At 36.0% G+C, this 19,030-nt stretch overlaps 2 protein-coding genes across 2 annotated transcripts; both read left to right on the forward strand.

Moving 5' to 3' along the window:
- The first annotated feature begins 8,335 nt into the window (after positions 1-8,335).
- LOC115968921 (40S ribosomal protein S2-3-like) lies at positions 8,336-10,230 on the forward strand. Its single transcript, XM_031088464.1, has 2 exons — positions 8,336-9,153; positions 9,760-10,230. Exons 1-2 carry the CDS (start codon positions 8,494-8,496, stop codon positions 9,916-9,918), a joined length of 819 nt encoding a protein of 272 aa, XP_030944324.1. The 5' UTR covers positions 8,336-8,493; the 3' UTR covers positions 9,919-10,230.
- A 3,235-nt stretch (positions 10,231-13,465) lies between these two features.
- LOC115968408 (protein FAR1-RELATED SEQUENCE 5) lies at positions 13,466-18,715 on the forward strand. Its single transcript, XM_031087805.1, has 2 exons — positions 13,466-16,200; positions 18,306-18,715. The coding sequence occupies exons 1-2, from the start codon at positions 14,020-14,022 to the stop codon at positions 18,477-18,479; spliced, it is 2,355 nt and encodes a 784-aa protein (XP_030943665.1). The 5' UTR covers positions 13,466-14,019; the 3' UTR covers positions 18,480-18,715.
- Positions 18,716-19,030: the final 315 nt, after the last annotated feature.

Below are 19,030 nucleotides of genomic sequence, written 5' to 3' on the forward strand. Positions count from 1 at the left end.
TCATATAAAGTTAAATCTGCCTAGAGTTCTTCTCAAATTTTTTTTTTTTTTTTTTTTAAATTGTCTAGAGTCATATAACTCAATAGTATTGTTGGCTTTCTTTTATAAGCAGTACCAGGTTCAAATCTTTCCTCTCCAGTCTTTGAAATCATAAAAAAAATGAAGTTATTATATCGAATAATTTATTATTCAAATTCTTTTATTTTAAATCCTCAAAAAAGGGCAACCATGTCGTAGTTGGCCTTAAATTCTTTACATTTTGTATTTCAACTCACTTTGTATTAATCTAGATGATTTAGACATACCGAATTCATGTCATATAAAAAAATCTAAAGAAGACAACAAAAACCTCATTTCGTAAGTTTCATAGTCTCTTACATGGCTTTTTTTTTCTTTTTGATAATCAAGTCTCTTACATGGCTTTTTATGGTCTTCTTAACTCTAGTCTTATTAGTCATTTATAGTAATCTTTTTCATTATTTTGATTCGCTTCATCTAGAATGAATGATAAAATGTTGAATCAGTGTAATTGAGATTTTTAGACAAATTAGTAGCTACTTGTTAACATTTTACCAACAATGAGTATATGTCACAACTCAAAAATTGATTAAACTAGAGAAGAGAGCTAGAATTTTTTTATTTTATTTTATTTTATTTTATTATAGAACTAGATGGTTTTAAAGTTAAATAACCATGGTGTAAATTACTAATAAGTTTCACTAACCGTGAGAAATTCAGGTAATTTTTTGCTATTTCTTTTTACTTCTACGCGAACAAACAACAATAATGAAAATGACATTGGGGAAAGATGCATAGAGAGGGAAGAGATATTGCTTATATACCTAATGCTAAACCACAAATTGAATTTTATCATTTTTCCCCCATGCATCAATTGTGAAGTTGGTGGCTTGACTTATCCTGATCCAAATTGTTTTGGAGTGGCGTATAAGACTTGATGTCCTATTTCAAGTGCAACTATAATTCCTAATTGTTTTAGGACTCTTAAATTGATACCTAACCAGCTTAGATATCCAAGTTCAATTTGGAATTGATGTGTTGGACCTTGCGTGCTTAAAGTATTCTACTTAAAGTTGCTTGGATTAGTATTTACAAGTGTATGTAAGGAACTTGCATGAAATACAATTCTATTGCCACAAGGACTCATCTTTGCCGACTTGATATTTTATATAGGGATGGCAATGGGGCGGGGTGGGTCCGAAGGATGGGGTCTTCACCCCCACCCCGCAAGATTTTGTCTTGCCCCATCCCCGCCCCTTGAGGCCCCACGAACCTCCGCGCGCACCCCGTAAAACTCTATTTTTTGTTAATTTGCCTTACAACTAATACAATTTTTTTAATGAAACCTATTTCATTGATAAAAATATACTTGAAATTACAACTAAATTTATCCCATCAAATCAAATAAATTTTTAGAAAAAAATGAATAATATATCCAAGTGTTTAACAAGATAATCATAAAAATAAATAAATAAATCTCATAGTATAACACATAGTATCCCTGCCCCGCCCCGTGATGCGGGACTAAAATCTTGCCCCATCCCCTCCCCACCACCTTTGTAGGGCGAGGAAAACCCGTGTGGGGAGGGGCGGGTTAAGCGGGGTGGGGAAAAATTATCATCCCTAATTCTATATAAGGAGAGGTGTTGCAGCAATTGTATAGATGGTAAGATAGAGAGAAATAGAAAGTGGAATAGAGAGTTTTGGCTGTTGCATATTATTATGAGAGTTCTCTAGTTTAGCATAGAATGCAGGGTCTTCTCTATTCCTTGTATTAGTGAGAGAGCTATTGGGTGTATTGGGGATTGGGTGTGTGTGATAATATTGATACACCAACTTGTATATCTCCATATTTGATTAATGGAATTTCTTTGTTGTTACCTGTGGATGTAGGCCAAAAGCCGAACCATACAAATCTTTAGTGTTCTTTTATTTGTGTGTGTTTATTTATTTTCTGAGTTTGGGTTTGCTTCATTCCTATTGTTTATTTCTTGGAGATCTTTTTATAGTCATAATATTTTTACAATTAATATTGAGGTGGGAGTGCTATCTAGAGGTGCTTTCCTACAACAAACTGGTATTAGAGCCCAGGTTCGTTACCTAGGCATTTGGATTTGTTCTCTTTAGAGATTTTGGTGATTGATTTGTGAACTTAATTATTGAGGAGAAAGATGTCAGGTAATTACTCTACAAAATCTTCGGAAAATTCCTCTGGAAAAACTTCATCAGAGTCTTCTGCAAAACCTTCCGCAGTTAGGACAGCGGTTTCTAATGCCAAATTTGAGGTAGAGAAGTTTGATGGAACAAACAACTTCGGCATGTGGCAATGTGAAGTTATGGATGTCTTGATCCAACAGGAGTTGGATATTGCTTTGGAAGACAAACCTGAAGAGATGTCAGACAAAGATTGGGACAGCATAAATAGACAAGCTTGCAGCACCATCCGTTTGTGTTTGGCCAAGGATCAAAAGTATTTTTTTTATGAGGGAAATAAAGGCTAGAGAGCTTTGGAAGATGTTAGAAGACAAGTACATGACGAAGAGTGTGGAGAATCGTCTATATTTGAAGAAAAAGCTATTCCGTTTCTAGTATTGTGCAAGTATTTCTATGTTTGAGCACCTGAATAATTATAATAAAATACTTGCTGATTTGCAAAATTTAGAGGTTGAGATTAAAGACAAAGATAAAGCTCCCTTATCGTTAAATTCACTACCTGATACTTATGATCATTTAATCACAACACTGTTGTATGGGAAGAATGAAATTAAGTTTAATGATGTGTCTAATACTTTGACTAACAATGAATATCGTAAGAAAGATAAGTAGGCCTACGTGGACACAGGTAGTGAAGCACTTATGGTTAGAGGCAGGTCTAAACATAAGAAGTCTGGTAGAAAAGATAGATCGCACTCTAAGTCAAAAGGATCTACAAAGAGGAAAATTGGGAAATATGAGTGTGTCTTCTGTTGCAATAAGGGGCATTAGAAGAAAGATTGCCCACTTTTGAAGAATAAGGACAAGAAAGATTCTAATGCTAATGTAGCACATAGTACTGATGAAGATTCTGATTTTGCATTGACTAGTTCATCATTTGTTTGCCATTCAAATGAAGGGATCATGGATTTTACTTGTACCTTTCATATGTGTCCGAAGAAGGAATGGTTTTACAATCTGGATGAATCGGTATGTGATTCAGTCTTCATGGGTAATGATGAAGCCTGTGAGATCTTTGGAATGGGTAAAATCAAGCTGAAGTTGCATGATGGAACAGTTTGCAATTTGACAGAAGTTCAATATATACCGGACTTGAAAAAGAATCTAATGTCTGTTGATTTCTTAGAATTCAAAGGATTTAAGATTATCATGGAGAAAGGAATTTTGAAAGTTTCATATGGTGCATTGTAGCATTAAGGGCCACTCGTAAAAGGAATATGTATATCCTTAATGGGAGTACTATTGTAGGTGGAGCAACCACAGCTTCTGATATTACTAGCGAGGTTGCTTCAGATGCTACTAGACTTTGGCACATGCGATTAGAGCATGCCGGTGAGAATGTTTTGCAAATTCTCGTAAAGCAAGGTTTGCTAAAGGGTGCCAAGACCTGCAAGTTGGAATTTTGTGAGCATTGTGTTTTGGGGAAGCAAACTAGAGTCAAGTTTGACACCGCAGTTCATCAAACAAATGGTACACTTGACTATCTACACACAGATGTGTGGGGACCTGATAAGGTTGCTTCTCTTGGAGGTAAGCATTATTATGTTACCTTTGTTGATGATTACTCCTGCCGGGTTTGGGTTTACACTATGAGGCACAAGGATGAGGTTCTTGATGTATTTTTGAAGTGGAAGAAATTGATTGAAACTCAAACAAGTCGTAAAATAAAACGATTCAGATCTGATAATGGTGGTGAGTACAAGTCTGATCCATTTTTGAAAGTTTGTCAAGATGAAGGTATTGTTCGTCACTTCACTGTTAAAGGTACCCCACAACAAAAAAGAGTGGCTGAAAGAATGAACCGTACTTTGCTGGAGAAGGTACGGTATGTTGTCTCAAGCAAAATTAGGTAGAGAATTTTGGGCTGAGGCAATGACGTATGCAAGTCATATCATCAACCGTTTGCCTGCAGCCTACAGTTATGGTCTAGATCTCCTACTACTAATTATGATTCCTTGTGCATATTTGGTTGTACTGCATATTATCATGTGAAAGATTCAAAATTGGATCTTAAAGCTAAGAAAGCTATTTTCTTAGGTTTTAGTTCAGGTGTGAAAGGATATAGGCTTTGGTGTACTGAGACAAAGAAGATAATTCATAGCCAAGATGTTACATTTAATGAATCTAAATTTGTCAAGCTTATTAAGCAGGTGGAGGAAAGCACAGTTGAGAGTGATTCGCAGTAGGTGGAGTTTGAGACTCATATTGTTTCTTCAAAGTCTGTTAACACAGACAATGATATTGCGGTTGATGAAGGAAATAATCTAGATGAGAGTGAAGCTCTAGTTTTGACACCTTCATAGTTGACAAAGTCCATTGTAGTGAGAAGATCTAAATGGGAAATTTGAAAACCAGCTAGATATGTTGATGTTGTAGCTTATGCACTTCCCATTGTTGAAGAAGACATTCCATCCACCTATAAAGAAGCTGTGTGCACATCTGAGAGTGGTGAATGGAAGAAGGCTATGGAAGAAGAAATGCAATCTTTTCATAAGAATCAGACTTGAGATTTGGTACAGCTTCCTAAAGGCAAAAAAGAGATTAGGTGCAAGTAGGTTTACACAAAGAAAGAGGGACCAACAGGCAAAGATAATGTGTGGTTCAAAGCTAGATTGGTTGCAAAAAGACATGCTTAAAAAGAAGGGATTGACTACAACGAGGTATTCTCTCCTGTTGTTAAACATTCATCTATCCGTATTTTGCTAGCTTTAGTGGCATAATTTGATCTCGAGTTATCACAACTTGATGTGAAGACAGCTTTCTTGCATGGAGATTTAGAGGTGTCTCAACCTCATGGTTTGACCGCTTCATGATTGGGCAAATGTACACTAGGAGCTAGTTTGATCATTGTGTATATCTTCGTAGGCTTTCTGATGGATCCTATATCTACTTGCTTCTATATGTTGATAACATGTTGGTGACATGTAAAAATAAGGCTGAAATTGAACGATTGAAGACTTAATTGAGTTCAGAATTTGAAATGAAGGATCTCGATGAAGCAAAGAAGATACTTGGAATGGAGATTGCACGAGATAGAGTGAAGGGCACTGTTCATTTGACATAGAAACAATATTTGACTAAAGTACAACAACATTTTGGTATGAATTCCAATACCAAGCCTATGAGTACTCCTTTGACCCCTCATTTTAAGCTTAGTGTTTTGTTGTCACTGTGCACCGATGAGGAGTGTAAGTACATGGCTCATGTCCCATATGCAAGTTTGGTTGGTAATCTCATGTGTGCAATGGTGTGTACTCGACCAGACATTTCTCAAGCTGTTAGTATGGTTAGTTGTTATATGCATGATCCGGGAAAAGGTCATTGGCAAGCAACTAAATGGATTTTGAGATACATTTTGGGAACTGTTGATTTGGGTTTGAAGTTCGAGAGAGATGATAATGTTGGAAGCCACTTAGTTTGTTATGTTGAGTCATATTTTGTTGGTGATCTAGATAAGCGCCGTTCTACTACGGGTTACATGTTTACACTTGCTAAAGCACTGGTGAGTTGGAGGTCGACATTGCAATCCACTGTTGCATTTTCAACCACTGACGCTGAATACATGGCTGTGATCGAAGCCATTAAGGAGGCTGTTTGGCTACATGGTTTGGTTGAAAACTTTGGGAATTTATCAAGAGCATGTCTCTATATTTTGTGATAGTCAAAGTGCTATTTATTTAGCAAAGAACCAAGTCCATCACTCTCAAACTAAACATATTGATGTTCACTTCCACTTCGTTCATGAAATTATTGATGAAGGAGATACTCTTCTTAAGAAGATTAGAACTGTAGATAATTTAGCTGACATGATGACTAAGCCAGTTCCTTTGCACAAGTTCAAGCATTGCTTAGACTTGATTGACATTTGCAGTTTATGATAGCCCTTAGGGGCTTTGGTGGTGACGACGAAAAGTTTCGTTTGTGTGGTTTGATTGGATTCAAGTCAAGGTGGAGATTTGTGAAGTTGGTGGCTTGACTTATCCTAATCCAAATTGTTTTGGAGTGGTGTATAAGACTTGATGTCCTATTTCAAGTGCAACTATAATTCCTAATTGTTTTAGGACTCTTAAATTGATACCTAACCAGCTTAGATATCCAAGTTCAATTTGGAATTGATGTGTTGGACCTCACGTGCTCAAAGTATTCTACTTAAAGTTGCTTGGATTAGTATTTGCATGTGTATGTAAGGAACTTGCATGGAATACGATTCTATTGCTATAAGGACTTATCTTTGCCGACTTGATATTCTATATAAGGAGAGGTGTTGCGGCAATTGTATAAATGGTAAGATAGAGAGAAATAGAAAGTGCAATAGAGAGTTTTGGCATTGCATATTATTGTGAGAGTTCTCTAGTTTAGCATAGGATGCAAGGTCTTCTTTATTCCCTTATATTAGTGAGAGAGCTATTGGGTGTATTGGGGATTGGGTGTGTGTGAGAATATTGATACACCAACTTGTATATCTCCATATTTGATTAATGGAATTTCTTCATTGTTGCTTGTGGATGTAGGCCAAAATCCAAATCATGTAAATCTTTGGTGTTCTTTTGTTTGTATGTGTTTATTTATTTTATGAGTTTGGGTTTGCTTCATTCCTATTGTTTATTTCTTGGAGATCTTTCTATAGTCATAATATTTTCACAATCAATATTGAGGTGGGAGTGCTATCCGGAGGCGCTTTCCTACAACATCAATAACATTATGTCTTTTAGGAGGGTGACAAAGCATTAAGCAACAGCTTGTCCAAGTTTCATCTTCGGCCTAATTTTCCAATCCTATGATATTTAAAGCAACTATTCTTCTCACCACAACCTTGCTTTTTGTTTATTTGGGGGGAAAAGATAGAAAAAAGTATTGGGGCCAACCATCTACCTCTTTGTGTGCATTCTCAAGAAGAAAAGGAAATAGAGAAGGAGAAACTAGGAGAGTAACCCCAAAGTAGTCTAGGCATGATATTTTTTCAAGATTCTAGGTTAAATATATCAAACAAATTTAAAACTAAAAAAATACCATATTATGGTTGGAATTAATTTAAAATTTCTTCAAGTTATTAAAGATGTGACAAGTGGCACAATAGAAACATTCTATTTGTAAAAGTACTAGAAAAATTGAGGGTTAGATGTGAAAATTCTCATGGCAATTACTAATAACGAAACAAAGGCAAATGGCATTAAATGTTTTATACCTAGTCTCTAACATTTTAACAAGTATCATCCAAGCCCAAGGAAAGAAAGACATGTAGAAGAAGCAATTGCTAATAACCATCGAGCCTTAAGTATAAATATATGGCTCGTTATCAAAAAAGAACAAGAAGAAAAAAGAACACCATGCTCGACTTGACAAACTTGTTTCACTCAAGAGATCTTATAATTTATTTCCTTAGGAAATTTTCTCATAGTGCATGGGGTTTGCTTTGAAGGTATTCATGCCAATAAATGCTTCCTTATAATCTTGTTATTCAGTTTAACCAAGTTTATTTTGGCTTGAATCACATTCATAGTTGTTAGTCACATTTAATTCACAATTGTCTTCAAATTAGTTTGGTGGGTAGTATGATTTGCTTGACTTTGATTTCCACAACATTGATATGATCAGTACTATTTAGGTTAAGTATCTGTTTGGATACACGTTTGGCACGTCTATGTTTGCGTTTCACCCTTTTTTTTTTTAAGCGTGTGTTTCTGTGGCTTTATGTCACACCAATGGGTCCCGTGCACTGTTCACGGGACCCATAAACCTCTTTTTTTCAGTAACTTTTTCATTAATAACATAGCTTACTGTTTAGATTAATTAAGCTTTGATCTATTTTGCTTCCAATCAAATTGAGTGTAATCATGAATAACATAGCTTATTGGGACTTAGAAATATTGTGTCAATATCCCTAGTTATCCAAATTCTTTTTTATTTTTTAAAAGGCTTCAATTAAAGAGATTATCTATTTCTAGAGACAGATATTTTATGTTGAATAGGTTTGATTTAAATAGTACATAGTTAAACAATGCTCTTAATTGTTTGGACTGGGCTTGGCCTTAGCTTTTGTAGGGTTTACAATTTAGAATTGGGCCTACAACACCACAAAAGGCTCTTAATCCCATCGTAAGCTGAAGTGAGCCTCGTAACCAAACACCACCCTAACTCAATCCCTCAAAAACCCTAGCTCACCCTCTAAATCGCTTCATTCTCCCTTCGCCTCTCTTCACTCTCTCTCACACAGAAGAAAAGAGAAATCCCACAAAATCTCTCATTTCCAGTAACCTAATCATGGCTGAGCGCGGTGGAGCAGGAGGAGAGCGTGGTGGCTTCGGCAGAGGCTTCGGTGGAGGACGCTCCAGAGGCGACCGCGGGCGCGGTGGACGCCGCCGTGGGAGACGCGAGGAGGAGGAGAAGTGGGTGCCAGTCACAAAGCTTGGACGCCTCGTCCATTCCGATAAGATAAGATCCCTGGAGCAGATCTACCTCCACTCGCTCCCAATCAAGGAGCACCAGATCGTCGACAAGCTCTGCCCTGGTCTCAAGGACGAGGTCATGAAGATCATGCCCGTTCAGAAACAGACCCGTGCCGGTCAGAGAACTCGCTTCAAGGCCTTCGTCGTCGTCGGCGACAACAACGGCCACGTCGGGCTCGGTGTCAAGTGCAGCAAGGAGGTCGCTACTGCTATTCGTGGCGCTATCATTTTGGCTAAGCTCTCTGTCATTCCTGTCAGGAGAGGATACTGGGGTAACAAGATCGGTAAGCCTCATACGGTGCCCTGTAAGGTCACCGGAAAGTGTGGTTCCGTTACTGTTCGTATGGTTCCTGCTCCTCGTGGTGCCGGAATTGTGGCCGCTAGGGTTCCAAAGAAGGTGCTTCAGTTTGCTGGTATTGATGATGTCTTCACTTCCTCCAGGGGTTCCACTAAGACTCTCGGAAACTTTGTCAAGGTTAGCTTTTCCTCTCTCTCTCTTTTTGTTTCTTTCATGATATGTTGTATGCTTATATTGGGATTTGAATTGATAAGATTTATTGTTGTAGTGATATGTTATTGTCTGCACCATTGATTCAATATTTGGGTTTATGAAAATTTGAGAAATGTTATTGTATTGTCTAGTCTGAATGATGAAATGGGTCCATTTGAATAGAGAGGATATATATAATATTGGCTTGGTGAAGGTTGATTACTCGTTCAAGAGGCTTGTTGGTTTTCAAAGATATTATATCAGTTGCAATAATGAGAATGTCTTAAAAGGAAGATTAAAATGTATGAGATATATATAAATTCTATCTTGAATAAGAGACATAAAATGCAATTGCAATGATCTAGTGTATTGAATATCAATCTATGGAGCATAATGTTTCCTCTCTCTTTGGCTCTACTCTTGAAGGGTAGTAACTTTCAATTTTGTGTGTTTGGAGGTAAGATGGCTGTTATGTATATGATGTTATGATTATTAAAAAAAAATGTTGAATGAGAGACGTGAAAGGTATTTTTAAAGATGTAATGTGCTAGTTATAAATCGATGGATCATAATGGTGTTCTCTCTTTGCAGGCAACATTTGAATGTCTGCTGAAAACTTATGGCTTCCTTACACCTGACTTTTGGAGAGAGACCCGCTTCACAAAGTCTCCATTCCAAGAGCATACCGATCTGTTGGCAAAACCAACTGGTAAGCTAGTCCTGGAGGAGCCTGAGAGGAATGATGCTTGAGCTAGTTTGGGTATAACAATGATGAGATGAATGTGCCGTTAGACAACTTTTTTTGAGTATATGTTTCCGGTTAAGATGTTTTCTATTTCTTTCTAGCGTATCTTTTTGGTATTTGACTGTTGAATCGGATGGTTTTATGCTTATTTTGATTGTTTTTTTTTAAATGAATAACATTTTATTCAATTAAGCAGTAATCACTGCAAACAACCAATCAATCATACACAGGTACGAAGAACACTCTAACGTGCAAGAACAGGATATGAAATCCATTACACAGAGCACGATTTGGCTGGTGTTCTTTATATTGAGTTTCATGCTATCCGCCTTTATCTGCCTATTCTTGGCTTTGTGCTTGCCTTTATATATACTTCTATATTGCAATATTTATGCCTATGTGAAATCTGATAGACCTTGGATGATTTTGATTCCGTGTGAAATGTTTCACAACATATTGAAAATGATGCTTAAAATTTGTCCGAGCCTTTAGAGGGATTTGCCTATGATTTGTAGTTGATTCATTTACCAACTGGTTTTCTCTATAGGCATGTCTTGGGTTCTACAATGTGTTTTCTTTGCCTTTTATTTGGCTGACAATAGTTAGCTAAGAAGTAATCAAGGTAAGCTGGAAATCAAGCTTAGCCAAACACAAGTTAATAAGATTAAGACCTACTCTTTGGTTATTTCTAAATCGAATATTTAAGTTGTAGCAAGTCTCCAGTAATAGCTGGCCCTAATAAACTCTCTTTACATAATGCATTATTCTAACTCGTTTGTGTATTAATTGAAACCGGTGGAGCAGTGTATCTCCCTCGTCTATAGACAACACCCAACAAGGGGGGGCAGAAGTAGGCTCGAATATTATCACTATGCGCCTACAAGAGTTAACAACGCTATTAGCCAATTCCTAAGAGTAAAATTAAGGGTAATGCAAAAAGATGATAACATCCATTGATGGGATGGGAGTAATATTTTATGTTGTAGTCGTAACTATAAAATCGCTATTTGGATTGTAAGATCTTGCGATTTTACAATCTAACTTCACTAAAACGTTTGGAATCGAACTAAGATCGTAAAAATGGTAGGATCATATGAGCTTTTACCGATCTTACAAAAACATCAGTTTTTGTTTTGTTTTGTTTTGAAGTGATAAATTTTTGGTTTTGAAGAAGCTTAAAGGGTTTTTATTTGTTTATGTTGTGATGGTATGAATTTTTATTTTTTTATTTTATAAAATTATGTTAATCTAACCAAATGTTTTTTGTAGTTTTTAGTTCACTTGTAATCAAAATGAAGGAATACTCCATCATTTTTAAATGAAGAATTTATATTGGTTTTGCTACATTTTAAGCTATAATGTTGTTAAAATTGTTTAATCAATATACTAATTTGTGTTATAATATTACTAAAATGTTTTTCTTATATATAATTTTATTAGTATGCTTGTATTTGTATATCGATTATATATAATTTTATTAATATGCTTGTATTTGTATATTGATTGATTAATTTTTTTGAGCATGTTTTGTAATTTTTGCTGAGTGGTATAATTTGAAGAATTGAGTGTAAAGTTGTATCTTGATCTCTTTGCAGTTCTAGTATACAAATATACAATGTCTACATAGATCATAGATGAAGAAATGAATGATGATAATTAGGACAATGGTCATAAGAACCTTAAAATGAGAATAATTAAATGTTTACTTCACCTTAATATTAATCTTGCTTTTGGATTTCATATTTTAGTTAGCTAGTTTCCATTTGATAACTTATTTTGGATTTCAAACTTGGAATTTGGAATATATTTTCATATGTGTTGATAAATATTTTGGTATTTGGTTGTTAATTAAACATTTATTGAACTTTTTAGATATATTGGGTCAAAACTTAAATATATTTATTTCATTAGTAAGACGTAGTGATGTATAACATGCAAATTACATCATATAATGCATTTTTTTTTTTTTGTGTGTGTGGATAAATTCACAATTTACGTGATTATTTAACGTACAAAGTCATTATCAATATGTTTTTTGCTTTAAATATGAAAATATGTAGGATCTTACGATCCACAATCCGATCCTTCGATCCACGATCCCACTTACCTCTCACGATTCTACGTAGAATCCCGATTTTGACAATCTTGGTCCTAACTCTTAAGCCAACTTCATTAGAGTAGGAGCATTTTTTTACACATTGATCTTGGTCCAAACTCATTGGACCGTCATCAAGCTGATTGCACCATTGGATTGAGGTGGCGATGATGGCACATGGTCCAGTGGTTTGCACAACCCCCATTTCAATCATTAATTAGTGTGGAGGTGTTTGGTACTGTTGTTTAAACAACAGTTTTCAGTGTTTAAATAACATTATGCATATTTTCACACTATTTTTCACCCACACATATTTTCACAAAATAGTAATAACGTTACTAAAAATCTCTTACTAAACGGATCTTGTGTTTGTTTGCAGAAATTCTTGCACAACCTCCAATTTTTATTCCCTCTCATGACCTCGCATCTTTCATCTTTCTTCCTCAAGTTGTGATTGTTGATACCATTACACTTACAAGCATCCTCATTTCATGGTTGACCATTGACATTACGAATGTGATGGCTCGTTTAGTTAGAGATTTCTAGTATTGTTGTTTAAATATTGTGAAAATACGTGTGAGTTAAAAAGTATTATGGAAATACGTATTTCAGTGTTTAAATACTAAAAACTGTTGTTCAAACAACTGTACCAAACACCCCTTGAGTGTCTAAAGTTAATTGGTAGTGTCTTTTTATCATATCATATAAATGGTTTGAAATTGGATTCCATTTGAAGACAGAGAGATTTAAGGAACGAAATAGAATTAATTAATTATCATTGTGCATTTAATAAGCCCTCATTCGATCAAAAGATGAAAAAAAGAAAATTGATCTTGTAAATGAAGTTGCAAAGTACAAGTAAAATTTGTAAATGAAGTTGTAAAGTATGAGTAAAATTTGAAATATATATGACTTTTCTAGTATAGTAAAATAAAATGGAGTGCAAAAAAGATTGTTGTAAAAATATTAATATTATATTTTGTAGTACGAAGTACGGAATTTTTTGAAATGATTCATTTATTCTTATAATCTAAAATAAAGGTGAGAAAGAAAACCAAAGCAATTAGTCAAATTTTCAATTAACAAAGAAACTTGTAATTGGTAATTTGGATTGCTTAGGATAAGATTAACATAATAGGTGAATGTGAGATTGAATGAAAATAGAAAATTCTCATAAACCCTATCACGCTTGATTAAATTTGAAAAGGACCCAAAAAAAAATAAAGAAAAGAAATCAAAAAGATTAAAAAAAAAAAAAAAGAGTTTGGGCTTTGCCTATAAACACGGATCCGTGTAGACTGGACCGTAGATCATCCCAAGTAGTAATTGGACGGTAGATGAGGGGTTTGTGAATAGAAAAGGGTAAAGTAGGAGATCAGGGTTAAAGAGCCCGGGCCATGATAGTATACGAAGAACTCACCAACCATTCTCTCTCTCTCTCTCTCTCTCTCATTTCTTCACCATCTTGTTTTATTTATTTATTTTTATTATAGCAAAAAAAGAAAGAACAAACCCTCCAAATTCTAAACCAGATCAAAACCCATTTGATTCTAGCTCTAGGGTTTCTCTTCTTCTTTCTCAATACTCAGCAGAAACCCTAGAACAAACAAAGAAAAATAAAGTAACTTTAACTTTTTTTTCCACACTCTGTACCTCACATTTCTGTCTCTGTTAATCCCACAACTTGTGCTGAAAACAAATAAAGAACACTTTTTTTTTTGGTGGGTTTTTCTTCATATTTGCTATCATATTGGTTTTTGCTTTGTGGGCTGAGATTCTTTTGGCTGAAGATGGAGCAGGAGATATTATTATATATGAAAAACAGAGTTGGGTTACGCTTATGAGGGTCAGTGCTTTGTTTTTCAATTTGTTTCCTTTTTTTTTGGGTATTGGAAATTAGAATACTTTCTATTTGTGATTATTAGTGTTTACTAGTAAAGCATATGAGTGAGAAATTCACACGGTTAGGTTGCCCATTGAAATTGTAAATCATAATAATTCAAATTCCCACATGGATAATGAGATGATTGAATTTGATATTGGGTTGGGGAGTGGTGGTGGTGATGATGATGGTGTGGATATGGATGATGAAGAAATGGTTGATAGCCCAACTCACATCACTACCAGTGGTGGAGGTGGTGCTGGCACAAGCTCTGAACTTTACCTTCCTGAGGGGGACCTATTGGACCTTGAACCTTATGAAGGAATGGAATTTGAGTCTGAAGAGGCTGCCAAGGCTTTCTATAATTCTTATGCTCGTCGTGTTGGCTTCAGTACCCGTGTCAGCTCCTCCCGTCGTTCCAGGCGTGATGGGGCTATCATTCAGAGGCAATTTGTCTGTGCCAAGGAGGGGTTTCGCAACTTGAATGAGAAGCGCACCAAGGACAGAGAGATTAAGCGCCCGAGAACCATTACTCGAGTGGGCTGCAAAGCATCCTTGTCTGTCAAGATGCAGGACTCAGGGAAATGGGTTGTGTCTGGGTTTGTTAGGGAACATAATCATGAGCTGGTTCCACCCGATCAGGTGCACTGCCTTCGCTCTCACAGGCAAATCTCTGGCCCTGCCAAGACCTTGATCGATACCTTGCAGGCTGCTGGGATGGGTCCTCGGAGGATTATGTCTGCTCTCATTAAAGAGTATGGTGGAATAAGCAAAGTGGGATTTACAGAGGTTGATTGTAGGAATTACATGAGGAATAACCGACAGAGGAGCTTAGAAGGGGACATTCAACTTGTTCTGGATTATTTGAGACAAATGCATGCCGAGAACCCGAATTTCTTCTATGCAGTGCAGGGCGATGAGGATCAGTCTATGAGCAATGTTTTCTGGGCTGATCCAAAGGCGAGGCTGAACTATACTTACTTTGGTGATACTGTTACATTTGACACTACCTACAGGTCCAATAGGTACCGTCTTCCCTTTGCACCTTTCACTGGGATAAACCATCATGGACATCCTGTTTTGTTTGGTTGTGCTTTCCTAATAAATGAATCTGAAGCATCATTTGTGTGGTTGTTTAATACGTGGCTTGTGGCAATGTCTGGTCGACCTCCAGTGTCAATCACAACTGATCATGATGCGGTGATACGTTCAGCCATCACACAGGTTTTCCCAGAGACCCGCCACCGCTTCTGCAAATGGCACATTTTCAAAAAATGCCAGGAGAAGTTGTCCCATGTGTTTCTCAAGCACCCAAATTTTGAAGCAGACTTTCATAAATGTGTTAACTTGACCGAGTTGATTGAGGAATTTGAGTCTTGCTGGTTGTCACTTCTTGATAGATATGATCTCAGGGATCATGAGTGGCTTCAAACAATCTACTCCGCTCGCAGACAATGGGTACCTGTATATTTACGGGATACCTTCTTTGCAGAAATGTCCATAACCCAGCGAAGTGATAGTATGAATTCATACTTTGATGGCTATGTGAATGCCTCAACCAATCTGAGTCAGTTCTTTAAGCTATATGAGAAAGCTTTAGAGAGTCGCAATGAGAAAGAGGTGAAAGCAGATTATGATACTATGAACGCTGCCCCGATTTTGAAGACCCCTTCTCCAATGGAGAAACAAGCATCTGAACTTTACACGAGAAAACTATTTGTGCGGTTTCAAGAGGAGCTAGTTGGAACGCTAACTTTCATGGCATCCAAGGCTGAGGATGATGGGGAGGTAATCACATATCAAGTGTCCAAGTTTGGGGAGGATCATAAAGCTTATTATGTTAAATTCAATGTTTTGGAGATGAGAGCAACTTGTAGTTGCCAGATGTTTGAGTTTTCAGGTCTTCTTTGCAGACACATATTGGCAGTATTTAGAGTGACTAATGTGCTTACTCTTCCATCTCACTATATATTAAAACGATGGACGAGAAATGCCAAGAGCAGTGTTATATTAGAAGAACGTACAAGTGATGTATATACCAATTATCTAGAATCTCATACCGTACGATATAATACCCTACGCCATGAGGTTTTTAAATTTGTCGATGAAGGGGCAAAGGCTTTGGAAACTTATGATGTGGCAATGGGTGCTTTGCAAGTGGCTGCAAAAAAACTTTCTCATGCAACAAAGAACGAGGGAAAAACAGGCATGGCCAATGGGCGTGTTAAGGGTAACTTGGCGACTGATGGAAGTCGTGCAAATTGCACCACTGATGATCTTGAAAGGTGCTCGGGACAGCATCTATCTGAGGTAAGAGTAATTTTCATTTCTAGTTATCCTTTGCTTTATGTGTCTCCATACAGTTGCATGTAATTGGTTTATATTTTTTTTTTTCTACTTTCATTTGTTCTCTTAAATTACTATCAAGTAAATTTTCTTTTACGAGTTTACCTTCCCTCCTCTTTTGGTTACTTTTAATTGTCTGGTGAACTGCTCTTGGTTTTGTTATGTTTATTTAAGCCCTAACATCATGAAATAATTGTATTGTGTTGGATCCTGCAAAACATGGCTATGAATCTGGTACGAAAGTTCCATGACAATGCCTATATGTGCATGTTTTTATTTTTTATTTTTGATAACATGCCTCTATATACATGTTGTAGGTGGAAGATATCTGAATATATATGTTCACTTAAGAACACCCAACCCCTAGTCATTATTAGCATTAGGAAATTAATTTTGAGAAGTATATATGCATTGCATCAAGTTAGACATACATGTTGGGTTAAAGAGTGTGTGGGGTACAGCTCCTTCATGTCTTATGTGCTGCATTTAAAAAGAGAGGAATTGTTGTCCTTTTGAGGGCAATGAGATATCTTTGCCACATCTTGAGTTCCTCTTTCTCTATTTTTTTTAAAAATAAAAAATAAAAAAAAAAGTCCTCATTCTGAAGACTCTACGAGTGGAGCTCCAAATCCTATACTTTCTCCACCTTTTCTTTCATGGAATTTTTTGATGACTTATTTCTCAGCAGCTCAACTAGCACTTGCGGATGTTTACAATAGAGGCATTTAAGGTTCAAATCTCCCCCCCCATTGTAACCAGGGAATTATCAATAAAATAAAAGAGTGTGAGGAACTAGTAGTCCTCAGAATTTTAACTTGCGCATGGGTGAATCTTGGGATTTCCCATTATTTTTCTTAAATTCTTGGGATGAACCATCAATGTTAATCTGGTAACTTGTTCTCCACTGGGGCTTGATTTTCTTGGAAATCCTTGCTAAGGTGTAACAGATTGTGTCCAGGGGACATATAGAGAACTGGATTTTCATTTCTCTTCCTTTGATGGAGTATGGAGAAATAGATTTAGGGGTTCTTGATTCAATTCATTTCTTGTTCCGTACCCATTTAATCTCATTTTTTACTTAGAATGTTAGAGTTTGAATTATTTTTTTGGATGAATAATATTACCAACTAAGAGTTTGAAATGTTTTTGTAACCTAAAAGAGCTTATGCCATTTGAGCCTCTGATCCTCTATCATCCATGTATTATTTGGTCTCAGGAGACTATCTAGTGGTTTTTTTTTTTTGGGGGGGTGGGGGGTTAAGGGTTAAGTTACAAATATAGCTGTCATCTTGGCAGAATCCTATGGATTGGTTTTCAAAGTAATTCTTCATAATCTTATCAAGCATTCTCCTAGTTGATTTCCATTTGGATTTTAGCCTTAAAGAATTGCATAATCTTGTTTCTTCTTTTGGTCAATGTGTATCTGTTAAAATTAATCAGCCCCAACACTGGTGTGGTGTGGATGTTAATTATGTGTTAATGTTATGTCAAATGCTCCATAGTCATGTTTGGCACTGATTCTTGTGCCTGTTTCTTTAGTAGGCAAACAATTTGCTGGGGATTTTACCTGAGTTTTTTTTATTACTTTATTTCTACTGAATTGTGTATTTGAGTTTTGAGATTTTTGAAAAATGTGATGCTGTTACCCAGAGTGGATGATTACAGCTTTGCTGTGGATTAGCTTAAGAATGATGTACCACTTCTGTAATTTCTTTGGCTTCTTAAACTTGACTGTACTATTGTAATGTATTATTTAATGGTGATTTGGACCTATACTCTCTTTGAAAGCCCATAGAATTGCATGCTTAGTTATTGGGTAGGGGAAGGGTGATTTTTTTTTTTCTTTGGTATTTCAGAGTTTTATTTTATTTTTACAGTAGTTTAGTTTTATACTTGGCACCTGGAATGGAGAATATACATAATTGACTCCATTTTAAATTATGGGTTGCTTGTACTGTCCTCGTAGTTTTAAGTGATGCATTCCAATTTGACACTGCTACATGTAGGTTTCTGTATATATTGGCAGATCTGATGTGCCTGGTTTGTGACATTCTATTGTATGTGTGCAGGATGATATGGACAGGAGAATTCGAGAACTTACCAATGAACTGGAGAGTGCAAATCGAAAATGTGAGGTTTATCGGGCAAACCTGCTATCAGTTTTAAAAGATATTGAGGATCATAAGCAGCAGTTGTCGATTAAAGTGCAAAACATAAAGATTAGTATGAAAGACGGCCTCTAAAATGCAATACAGTTAGATACATGTAGTTTCTTTTAAGTCTATGTAGTTACAATGTTCTTTGGTTTGGACTGGGCTGTTCGCCTGTTCCTTCACTTTCAGTAAGTAGATGGTGTAGAGATTGGGTAGTCTTCTCTTGGATAGATGATGGATGTTAGGTTGCCCTGCACAGTGTATTTAATTTGGTGCCTCTAGATGTGGATTGTAATAAATTCAAAGTGGTAGTTACTTCATTCAAACCCAAACCCAAACCCAATGTTTTTGCCTAAGATCTAATCAGGGGCAGTTCGACCATTAGGCCATTAGGCAATGGCCTAAAGACCCAAAATAGAAGATAGCCTCTTAAAATTATATCTATTTTTCCTATACTATTGCAAAAAATAATACTGTAATTAAAAAAAAAAAAAAAAACTTCTTTTATTGGCCGATAGAATACCTTGTCTATCTTATGATGTAAAAAAATTTAATAAATAAAAATTATTTAAAAAATATTACTATATTATTTTTGAATGTTCTTCACCATTTTATTAATATGTTTTATTACGTTGCCCTGC

Source organism: Quercus lobata, chromosome 11 (assembly GCF_001633185.2).
Source record: "Quercus lobata isolate SW786 chromosome 11, ValleyOak3.0 Primary Assembly, whole genome shotgun sequence".
Classification (NCBI taxonomy): domain Eukaryota; kingdom Viridiplantae; phylum Streptophyta; class Magnoliopsida; order Fagales; family Fagaceae; genus Quercus; species Quercus lobata.